This window comes from Chanodichthys erythropterus, chromosome 6 (assembly GCF_024489055.1).
Source record: "Chanodichthys erythropterus isolate Z2021 chromosome 6, ASM2448905v1, whole genome shotgun sequence".
Lineage (NCBI taxonomy): Eukaryota > Metazoa > Chordata > Actinopteri > Cypriniformes > Xenocyprididae > Chanodichthys > Chanodichthys erythropterus.
In genome coordinates, this window is record NC_090226.1 from 22,041,804 (window position 1) to 22,054,571 (window position 12,768).

Here is a 12,768-nt window from a genome sequence, read left to right on the forward strand (position 1 = left end):
AATTAATTCAGAGTCCTATAACAGAGTCCAATGGCCATGGTAACATTTCTATGGCAGTAAATGTACAGCAAGAACTGGTAATGTACTCCATCTACAGGCTGCCTGCCAAACACACAACGCATCTGCAGTGTTAGCTGAAAGAAGCACACCACAGATTGTCATATTGTGTCATACTGGCATAATATAATCTGAAAGTAACATAACTCATGTCTAATTATCCTCAGTGTAAACAATAACATGAATAAAATAATGACTGCAATTTTAGAAAATCAAAAATAACCATAAAAATATATTTTTTAATGATTTATTATTAAATATATATATATATATATATATATATATATATATATATATATATATATATATATATATATATATATATATATATATATATATATATATTTATTTTGTACTTAATTTAAAATGTATAAAATAGGATCATATATATTATTACATATACATATTTAGATATGTTCCCTATATTTATTTGTGCATATCAGATACAGTGCAAGGGATACATACATTAAAGGTGCAGTATGTAAGTAATCTGTCCGCTAGAGGTCGCTAGAGGCCTATTCAAAACAAAGGCGTGGCTTGATGATGTCAAGTTTGAGCACGGAATCTTGGGACATGTGGTCTTCATCTCAACGGACGGTGCAAAAGAATAGGGATGGGACTCGGGAGGAAATCATGTTCATGGATGCGATTATTAACGTTTCTGTAGTATGAAGCAGAGCAGGAATGAGTACTGTGGGTATTTTTCTATGAGGCATGGTAAAGCATGGTACTCGCAAAAAATCAAGAAAATTAAATTTAAACAATAAGACTAAACGTGTTGAGCTATAAAACAACAATTAGTTTTCTGTCTATAAATATATATCAAAACAGTTGTTCCCTTGTCTGTTAAAATGTGTAATATATTAAAGTGTCTTTGGTGTTTCCATGGTTTCTACAAAATAAAACCGGAATCCGAGGGTTAACGCTGGTATAACGCAATTGACAGGCGACTCCTCACACGTCCCGGAGCCTTGGTTAAAATTGCAATTTTCTCACGATTTACAAATAGTTGGAAACATTAAAGATATTGTAAGTACTCAAGTGAACAAAACATATAACACTGGCCTAGTGGTTTTTACTGCAAAAATATTACATATTGCACCTTTAATAATTATGAAAAGTTCTGTACATGCACTTACACAACTTTTCAACCCTTTAATTAAAGGGTTGAAAAGTTGATATGTCATGACTCATGAAGAATAATCTTCTTTTCAAATCATTTTGCAGCACAAGTGCACATTAGATTATGTTACTGTAATTGACTTTTTAATGAACAATGAAGAGGTTAAAGAGGTTACATGAACAAGAATCATGTTTTGTCTATACAAAAAATCAAGCAGCTGTGTCAAAAGAAATTATTTAAATAAAATTGTATTTATACAACATTCAGAACAGACAATGCAGTGAATAGAGAAAAATCCAAAGGCAAAAGAAATATATATTTTTATAGTGAATACATTTTTAAATGCCAAATTGTGAATTTTGGTCCAAAAATAACAAAAACTAAGACTTTATTCAGCATTGTATTCTCTTTCGGGTCTGTTGTCAATCCGGGTTCACGACTCCGCAGTGACGCTGCTGACGTGTTATCCGGTGCGCCCGAGCTTCGTTTACAGTCTGAGGGAGACGCACGCTGTATTCAAGCTATTCTACATTGTTTGTATTTTGGTATTGCTATATTGTCGCGGATGTCCTAATTGCCAAAAACAATGACGTAAAAGTGCACTACCAACGCCGACAGATGAAAGGATTCAATGGAATCAATTCAATGGAATCAATTAAATGGAAAGGATTCCGAAAGAGAATACAATACTGAATAAAGTCGTAGTTTTTGTTATTTTTGGATCAAAATGTATTTTTGATGCTTCAGAAACTTCTAACTAACCCACTGATGTCACATGAACTACTTTGATGATGTTTTTATTACCTTTCTGGACATGGACAGTCTACCATACATACATTTTCAATGGAGGGACAGAAAGCTCTCAGACTAAATCTAAAATATCTTAAACTGTGTTCCAAAGATGAACGGAGGTCTTACGGGTTTGGAACGACATGAGGGTGGGTCAATTTTCATTTTTGGGTGAACTAACCCTTAAAGCGGCCCCTAACGTAATAATTAACATTTTTTCTTTTCTTTTCTTTTCTTTTTTCTTTTCTTTTCTTTTCTTTTCTTTTTTTTTTTTTTACAACGGAAGTGATTCAATCAAAAACCAACCAAGCTCGATAAGAATTTTCCTATTGTCAATGTGAAGCTGCTTTGAAACAATATGAATTGTGAAAAGCGCTATATAGATGAAAAGACTTGACTTGACTTAAAATAAAAAAAATAAATAAATGATTTGCAACATGATGTCAACACACGTTTACATGAACTCGTAGTACCTTCTACGTCCATGAGGAGACGACAAATCTCACCATTAATTATCACACTGGGCCAAATATCCTTAAAATAAAACATCTATAGACGAGCATATATACAAATCTCAGATCTCTGATAACCCGGACACTCTCAGAAAGTTCATAAAGAGATATTACATAGGGATCCGCTTTAGAGCTCGTTGACACGTCCGTTTTTGTTTTTTTTTCCGGATCGCGGTGGACTGATCATAAGGCAGAGAGGGGCAGATTCAGGGGAGGGACGCCAGCAGCAGCAGCTCCCGGTCTCACTACTCACACACAGGGAGAAGACACAGGGCTGACACTGATGGTGCTGCGCCTCTGATAAAAAACAAACGGGAGAATAAACCTGAAATTTGAGGGAAAGAGCATTGGGACACTATGCAGTAAGTATAGCAACTATTCTTCATTCAGAATGCAGGCCAGTGTGTCGCTGGCCCTTATAATGAGTGAACGGAGCCACACCTGCAAAACATCCCAAGCTCTGCTTTTCTGTTGCAATATACAGAGATTTGCTTTCATGCGTTGCCTACCTATGGCACATTAAACGGTATATTTGAAATAAGGTTGTTGAAAATGTTAATGTTAAAAAACGCCGATCGTTTTGGGGCTATATTGTATATATTTTGCTGTGGTGTAGTGTGTAGCTACGGTCAGCGGATAACGGTATGACATCCAGCGGTGAGCAGCATCCAGCACACATGCGCTCTATATTCCCAGTGCTGACAGAAATAGGTTTCTCCTTCATGGCATTGACACTCAGTGCAGTTGTTTACATGGCTAATTTTGAAGCAGCATGTCTCTTTTTTAATCTTTGAGGTACTTAGTGACCAAAAATGCAATTCATCTACATGTGTGTTTGTGTACAGTATCGCGGTGGCTACTGTAACCACTACCGTGTTTCGGTCATTGGCACGAGGCTACTAATCTGTCATGCTTATATTCAGCACTACAGAACGATTGTGACAACAGAAGTCCTAAAACAAGTAACTGAAATACAGAAATAGGCTAATTTATTTTAATATTTCATCTCCGCCAACGAAAATAGTTTAAAGAAGCAAGGAACTGAATAAAAGTACATGTATATAATTGGAATGGATTTACAGATATCTCCCCTCTGCATAGCATCACTCCACTCTACTCCAGTCCAGATTTTTATATTTCTTCCTCCATGCACACTAGCGAAAGAAACCCCACTTTAAGCTATCCTCCTTATTTTCCAGTTGTTTGCTTGATATTGCAAATTAGTATTCGTTGTCATTTTATTTTAATTAACTCTCATAATCATAAACACTTTTTCTGCACAAATACTTTAACCATTTACAGCACATTTTCTTCTAGTTATTTACATACAGCGGCTAATGAATCGAAAGTTTTGCACATGCGCAGAAAATAGCTTTCTTCTACGTTGCAAAATAAGGTTGATACTGTGATAAGGAAAAAGTACAGATGCTCTTTTAAAAGTCTCATACACTAAAAAGTGATTTGGGTATTGCTAATGTGCATACTGTACTGTGATTGGTCTTCTTTCTTGCATTCATTTGCATACTGAATTATGATTGGTCTTTTTTCTCTGCTGCATTTCTCTGTTGATTACTCTGAACTTTAACTTCTGTTGCTGTGCTGATATTTGCTTCAAACAATATAAATCTAGTAATATTGCAACATTTCAGTACATTGTATATTAAATAGAATTTTGCAAGTTGGTGCTTGTGCAATGCACCACACTGAGAAAGACAAATGATAGCTGTGATGTAATGGAAAAGCAACAGATCATTTCTTCCAAAATAATTTGGGAATATTAACCCAAAAAAAAAAAAAAATTATATCCATCTGTTGTAGATTGGATGGAGGCAGATCTGAATACAAGCTTGCAGATGATTGTAAGAAAGGGGCGGGGTTTAAGCAGACAAAAATTTTGAAAAAGTCTGGCATACTTCACCATAGAGTGAGTCGTTAGTTGTGATATTTTGATTAAAAATCAGTTACAAATATGGATAAATTATCCTTAATGAGATCATTAAGATGCATTCAGAAAATAGATGTGGAGGAATTTCCATTTCATGCTGACTTTAAGCATGTCAAATGAAGAGATTTATTGGTACATTAACGGTACACAGAATATTTCTGCCTGACTGATTTCTTAAGAATGCAGTGAGCTGTATTGATATGTGAAACAACCTAATAATCCATGCACTGAGAATCCTGTTTCCCTCTGTGAAACTGAGAGGATACATACATCATGACCGGGGCTTTAGCTAGAAGAGCAGAGACAACTGCCGGCAGACTTAATTACTGTAATGTACTACACCAGAGGGAGAGGGAGCGAGATGAGAGGTGGGCTGACAGTTGCTCCTGGAATCTGAATGAAAGGCCCTACCCATATCGGATGACACATGCCCTTCCATTAGTGACACACATGGGTCTGTCTGAAACCCCATAAATGACCACTATGTTCAGGAGAGGATGAAATTAGGCGCTGTTTTATTGTCACAATGAAAATATCTTCCCTGAAATATGATATGAGCTGCTTTTAGCTGAAAAAAATGTGGTGGTAATTGTATGTATAATCCTATTGTGTATTTTGGGTACTGCATATTGCCTTTTTATGAGTAGTTCACCAGTTGTGGTGAAATTTGAGTATGATAAAGTTTTCGCTTTCACTTAAGGGTAAAGTCAAAATGAAGCATTATTAATCTCAGGCTTGAATGAGAAGGTTGATGGGCCCATCAGTTCCTGTTGATGTTGCTTTGAAACTCAGCATGCGTACTATTTCTCCACTGTCATCCTTTCCTCTTGCTTATGAAGTGCTGATTTCTGCCACATGTGCTTAGGAATGCTGGGAAGCTTCAAAGGATTCATCAGACTCCGTGTCTGAGCTGAGCCCTAATGAACAGGCCTGAAACTGCTTGGTCAGGGTTCCTCAAAGTCAGATGAAAACTGAGTGAGAACTAAAGCGCATTAAAAAAGCCAATAGGAAACGCTTCCCACCATGATTTAAAACTAATGTATCCTCTGTCCTTCACTTCCTGTCCATGTTGTTATTCTCTTTGCTTTGTTATTACCTATCAGTGTGAGAGGAGTTTGTGTTATCTCATTTATCTGTTATGGCCAACACCCTTTACTGACAATATGGGGCGAGGTCATATAAATTAGACAGTATTCTTTCAGCAGTTCATGAGTAAATCCATAGGGACGTGCCTGTTTCCCTGGACAGAATAGTGTTGATTTCAGTACAGCAACTTTGGATATGGATATCAGGCTGAACGAGCATGTAACTACAGAATCATTGCATCATTTCCTTTACAGGATTCTCATTCCCACCTGTGGCGTAGTCGTAGACGGGCAACCCCTACTAACTCACTCCCTTGTTTTAGTTAAAGGGTTACTTCACTGTTGGAAAAATGGGCTTTCAATTCAAATTGGATGCCTATGTTGAAGAAAGACGCAAACACTTTTTGACATCGGTGCTACCTAGAGAAAACTAAGAAAAAGGCAGTCGTCTTCCCTTTTGCCTTATAGGTAGGAAAACTTCAACTCCAATAATGCACTGGGCATGTTGCTATCCAAGGCCACTCCCACCAGTCTACTATGGTTACGCTTGACCAGAGTCAAATACTGCCTTGATTTAGTAGGAAATACTTCTTAGCAAACAAGGGAAAAAACTGAAAGAAACTGCAGTTCCGTCAGTTCTGCCCAACCCCTGGCAAAATGCCATCGCATACAAGGAAAGCTGTTGCCATAGTGTTCAATTTTTACCATAATGCTGTTTACAGTTTTTTACAGACGCTAGGACACATTTCTCAATACTTAGGTCACTTTTGCAAAACTCTTCACACAGTTCTCCTAACCAACTTTCATCTTGGCACAGCAGTTAATTTCACATTCAAAATGCACTAAATCTACCAAAACACTTCATTCATGTCTCAAATCAACTCATTCTTCCAGAACACTAGCAAAGGTTTTCACCTGACAAACACACTTTGTCAGTCATAAAACATCGACCTTAAAAACACTAACATCAGTTAGCATTATACAATGTTTTCTTTTTTTAAATTTCTTTATAAAACAAGAATGACACTCTCTACTGCTTATAATTCACCGCAGTACATGTTACATGGTCCATGTTTACATTACAGAACAAAATTATTCCTAAGTTTCCCCTTTTGAATGGATGGTAATGAAACTGAAAAACAAATGCTTGTGTAGGTGTTCAGTTTCATCTAATTCCTCTGATAGTATTTGATTTTTTATATTCAGAATATATTTCATTACAATATTACTATAGAAATGCAGCATATTTCTGCCTTATTCAGTTTTGTATGATGTTATTGTTTTGAACATAAGTTTAACAGTTTTGAAAACCGTATGTAAGCATGTGCAAATTGGCCTGTATGTACAAAGAGTTTTGGCAGTTGTTGTGTCTGAGTGAGAAAATAATTCATGACATTTGAGAGATATAGTCATTGAATGCATTTTGTGCCAAAGCAATGATAATTGATCCTCAGTTTAGCACACATAGACTTCTGTTGTGCTCACTGTGTGAAGAGTTTTGCAAAAGTGACCTAAGTATTGAGAAATGTGTCCTAGCGTCTTTAAAAAACTGTAAACTGTAGACAAAGTACGATAAAGTTTTCAGTGTTAAACTTAAAACCATGAACTAATTTGCTCCTTCGTTTTAGTTAAATCGTGGCCATGTTTTACCAATTTGTTAACAAATAATAATTCATGGGAACAAGTTTTTAGTTCATGGCCACAATATCTTGTTCTTAACAAATTCTTGATTTGTGGTCACAATATAAAGTAAGTCCTATGGAAGCTTGTTTCCGCCACTGAATAAAAAACAAAATAATTGTGACTTTATTTCACAATTTTGACTTTGTTTCTTGCAATTGCAATCTCGCAATTCTGACTTTTATAACATGCAATTGTGAGTTATAAAGTCAGAATTGTGAGATCTAAACTTGCAATTTGAGAAAAAAAAATGTAAAAGTATTTTAACAGAATTGGACTTTATAACTAGCAATTGCGAGTTTATATCTCAATTCTGAGAAAAGAAGTCAGGATTCTAAGATAAAAAGTAGCAATTATCCTAGGATCACCTAAACCAAGGTTTAAAGCATATTGGATTTTTTTTTTTTTTTTTTTGGTGTGTGTGAGTGTGTTGTTACATTGGCATATTTTGCAATAAACCATGTCACAGGTACAGTAGATTAAGGTTGCAAAATTACAGGAATTTTCAAAGCTGGAAACTTTCCATGGGAATTAACGGGAATATATGGGAATTAACAAGAATATATGGGAATTAACGGGAATTGATAGGAATAAACAGGGAATTTGCAAAATTATAGGTTAGCCTATAACAAGGTACTTAAATGTAGTTGAAAAGAACATCTTGCAGCATAATTTTAGTTAAAACAACCATATTTAATGCAATTTTAGTTGAATTTTTACCCTGACATTCACACAGCACACTGCTTACTGCAGGGCTATTGAGGCCACACCCCCTGCATGCACTGTGCATTCTCCCAGTCCATAACATGCTCATTTGATCAAAAATACAGAAAAAAGCAGTAATATTGTGAAACATAACTACAATTTAAAATAATGGCTTTCTATTTTAATATACATAAAAATGTAATTTATTCCTGTGATCAAAGCTGAATTTTCAGCATCATTTCTCCAGTCTTCAGTGTCACATGATCCTTCAGAAATCATTGTAACGTGCTAATTTGATGCTCCGTTATCAATGTTGGAAACAGTTGTGCTGCTTAATTCTTTTATAACCTGTGATACTTTTTTTAGGATTCTTTGATGAATAAAAATTTAAAGAACAGCATTCATTTAAAACAGAAATCTTTTGTAACAATATACACCACCGTTCAAAATTTGGGGTCAGTAATTTTTTTTTATTTTTTTGAAAGAAATTAACACTTTTATTCAGCAAGGATGTGTAAAATTGTTAAATAAAAGTGACATTAAAGTGATATTGTTAGAAAAGATTTCTATTTTGAATAAATTCTATTCCTTTTAACTTTTTATTAATAAGTGAATCCTGAAAATAGTATTACGGGTTCCAAAAAATATTCAGCAGCACAACTGTTTCCAACGATAATAACTGATATCAAATCAACATATTAGAATGATTTCTGAAGGATCATGTGACACTGAAATAAATAACACATAACAATTGTTGCAACAAAAATATATTTATTTTACTAAATTAGAATTAATTGAATGTGAAAAATAAATAACTGTTATTTTATGTTATGACCAAACAAAATGATTATATTTGTTTTTATATGATACTATACATTTATATAAATTTCCCAAAATTTCCAATTAACTCCCATAAATTCTCATAAATTCCCATAAATTCCTGTTAAGTTTCCAAATTGGAATATTTCCAAAATTCCCCAGGTTAAGTTCCCGGAAATTTACCGGAAACTTTCCACCCCTTTGCAACCCTACTGTAGATACACAAAGCATGTGCATTGCATTTAAGCCTTAGTTAAAGGAATACTTTACTCACCCATATTGTTCCAAACTTGTATAACTTTCTTAATTCTATGGAGCACAAAAGGTGATATTTTTAAAAATGTCTCAGAATCAGTATATTATTTGAACCCTGTTGACCTGATCTTTATTTGGGGGCAGCCATACAAATCATACATATTTGGAATGACATGAGGGTGAGTTGTAAATGATGACATATTCACCGTTCATAGAGTTCTCATAGAACAGCACCAGAGGATCTGGCCTCTCATCTCCTGCTGCTCAGCTGTGTCTGTGACCCTATAACCAGACATGATTACTCTGCTGTGACGCTTCTGTCTGTGAGGCTGCTGGATGCTTCCATCACTGGTGTTGAACCCAAAGGCATGAACAGCCCTGCACATGTGTTAAACTTACACTATAAATCAGAGTCAGTCTATAGAGTCTGTGTCCATGCTTCGGGCCAAGCATGTAATTTCCTTGGCTGAATTCTCTTTGGAAATCTTTAGAGAGTGTGGAAATAGATTGAATGATCTCAAACCATTTGTACACTCTACAGTACACTCTGTTTAACATGTTTTTTTTTTTTTTTAAATTTTTCTACTTATGAATATATTTGCAAGCTGTTTAATTCACAAAATATAATTAAAATTAAAAACTAAATTAATTAATTAAAACCATCCATATAAAAGGTTGTATATGAAGCCCCTGACACTGACAGAACCCTTTTAAGAACCTTTTCTTCTAAGACATTATAATATTATATGATAATATGTCACTGGTTATAGTCTGGAAGCCTCTGTCCATATCCTCTCCTCCACAAGCAGCAGTAGCAAAGGCTAAACCAATGATCTCTAAGCACTGAAGTACTTAGCCTTGACATTTAAGTGTGTTTTACTGAGTTATGGTTATTAGTTTTGTAGGGTCATAATAGGAGCATGGCTCATTAGGTGGATTCTTTAGACAGTTCTGCTACTGGAATGCAGACTGATTTAGACATAAAATGTCATGAGTTACAATGTGTAAAATTCCAAGAGTCATACTACTTAGTTTTCATTAAATTAAATAAAGCTGAATGAATAAATATTAGATGATAAACATAAACTAAAAAAACAAACTAACAAACAAAAAAACGACTTGAACGAAAATTAGAAATGCTGCCTTGGCAACTAACTGAAATATGTGCCCTGTTCCCCCCAAATTCCCCACTTCAAGGGCTCTGCCCTTCAAAGGGAGTAGGGCACAGGGATGCTCCCTTCCATTTGGAATTTGCCCTTAGAGGTGAGAACAAACAGGAAGTTAATCCTAGGTTCATTAATCTATTTTCCAAGTAGAACACAAATTAGTGCTTTGGTCAAAATCTGGCTTGAGTAGTTCTCTTAATGTTTCTGTTTGCGGGACACTCCCGCAGTCATGGGGTCTCAAAGCTGCTCTTTGTGTCTCATGCTTTTTTCACGGCAGGGAGATGTCTGCTCATCCACACGACCTCAAAACACCCCTGAACTCAGCTGAGAGACATGAAATGATCTGGCTTCTGAAACTGTTAGAAGAATGTAGACCGTGTTGAGATGAGGTGCTGCTTTATTGAGTGGAAAAACATCTGTTTTAGTTCTCTAGTATGTCTGATGTGATTTCTTTAGGGTAAAAGAAATGCCTTGAATTCCTTCTTCTCTCTACACTGTTTTCGAACAAGTGGTGCATGTTAAAAGCAGCTTAATTTGTGAAATATGTGATTAATCTAAGTAAATACCTGAGGACATAATAATGTCCTTTTATGGCCTAAGTTCTGTCAGAATCATCATTATTGTGTCCAAGAGAATAAAATACAGATGTGGATTTGTGGAGATGTAGGGTTTTTTTTTATTTTTTTTTATTATTTTTTTTTTTTACAATCTGAACCTGTTACCTAGTGTTTTTGGTTTGTTTTACAACAACACACATAACCAACTTGCCAATATAAATGTAAAAAGTCTCTATCAGCCAAGATTAATTTATTCTGTTCTGGATAGCAGGGTTACAGAGTATGCGGCTAGTCTTGTGATCTTGAAGATGTGAGGAAACCGTGCTTCAGGCTACTAATGTGCCTTGTGAATGTACATCATTTTTATCATAAAAAAACATTACAAATTCATGAATTTAGTGGCTAGTATTTCATTTACTTTTATTAATGAGTAAATTATTCAGTGACAGACCAAACAAATTGGAAACACCATGTTCTGCCCAAAATGGTTGTCACAATAATGTCCTGTTTAATGTTTTTTTAGCATAATGGTTTAATGATATACAGCAAAATAGAACAAGCTTTGGTGAGAACTAAGCAATGGTGGAATTACACTATTCTGATAAATAAGATACCAAATTGTAGATACCAGTGAAATTTCCAGTGGAATTCCAATCTCCAACTTATATACCACAGCAAAAACTACACAAGTACACAGTAATAAAAGGAGAACAGTGCTAAGGATTAAGTGCTTGACGTTGTTCAGTAACAGTATTTCTAACAGTAATTCAGGTACAGGTACATTTTTAAATTGAATAATGAAACGTAAAATAACACGTAAAATTAATAGATTACAGTTTTTACAGACACTATAGGACACATTTCTCAATACTTAGGTCACTTTTGCAAAACTCTTCACACAGTTCTCCTAACCAACTTTCATCTTGGCAAAGCAGTTCATTTCACATTCAAAATGTACTACAACTACCAAAACACTGTATTCAGGTCTCAAATCAACTCATTCTTTCAGAACACTAGCAAAGGTTGACAGCCAACAAACACACTTTGTCACCCACAAAACAATGACCTGAAAAACACTAACAACATGTAGCATTATACAATGTTTTCTTATGTAAAACAAGGACACATCTCTGTTTATAATTCACTGCAATATATGTTACTGGAATGAATCAGACATGATGCAGAATTTGTCAGTATTTTATGTCGTTTATTTATTTAAAAAAAATTGTATAATTCCAAAATACAAGAATTTGTATACACACCATCCACTGATACAGATACAATTCAATTGTTTATATCATTTAATTTTAAGATTTAAAATATATTTTATTAAAATATTACTGTAGGAATGTAGCAAATTGCTGTCTTATTCAGTTTTGTATTATGTTATTGTTTTGAACATAAGTTTAACAGTTTTGAAAACAGTATGTAAGCTTGTGCAAATTGGCCTGTACATACAAAGAGTTTTGGCAGTTATTGTGTCTGAGTGAGAAAAGAATTTATGAAATTTGAGAGATGTAGTCATTGAATGCATTTTGTGCCAAAGCAATGATAATTGATCCTCAGTTTAGCCCACATAGACTTCTGTTGTGCTCACTGTGTGAAGAGTTTTGCAAAAGTGACCTAAGTATTGAGAAATGTGTCCTAGCGTCTGTAAAAAACTGTAATCCTTGTTAAAGCTACAAACATTATTCAGTCAAGATCAGTGAGTGATTTTTTAATTTTTTTTAATTTTGGGGTATGACTAGGGATGGGAGAAAAAATCGATCCATCGATGCATCGCGATTCTCTCTCTAAGGATTCTGGATTCTGAAATTCAGAACTTATTAGATCTTCCGCTGTCTATGATGTAACAATCAAACGTACATTTGTTTTAATTAAATTTTTTCAGTTTGTAATTATTTTAAAAAGTAGGCCTACTTATGTACTACTTATGTAAATGTAAGGATTTTAAGTCCTTAGTTAAACTAATTAATTAATGAGAAAAAAAAGTACATCGGAAAAGTGGAATCGGATCGTGACTCCCAGAATCGGAATCGAATCGGATCGTGAGGTGACTAAAGATTCACACCCCT

At 34.7% G+C, this 12,768-nt stretch overlaps 1 protein-coding gene across 2 annotated transcripts in view; it reads left to right on the forward strand.

The window, feature by feature from the left end:
* The first annotated feature begins 2,672 nt into the window (after positions 1 to 2,672).
* palm1a (paralemmin 1a) overlaps positions 2,673 to 12,768 on the forward strand; it is a 51,413-nt gene continuing 41,317 nt past the window's right edge. For both annotated transcript variants that reach the window (XM_067388466.1, XM_067388465.1), the window contains exon 1: positions 2,673 to 2,843. In XM_067388466.1, the coding sequence (XP_067244567.1) occupies positions 2,839 to 2,843 (5 nt within the window). In that variant the 5' untranslated portion in view covers positions 2,673 to 2,838. The remainder of the gene's footprint in view (positions 2,844 to 12,768) is intronic.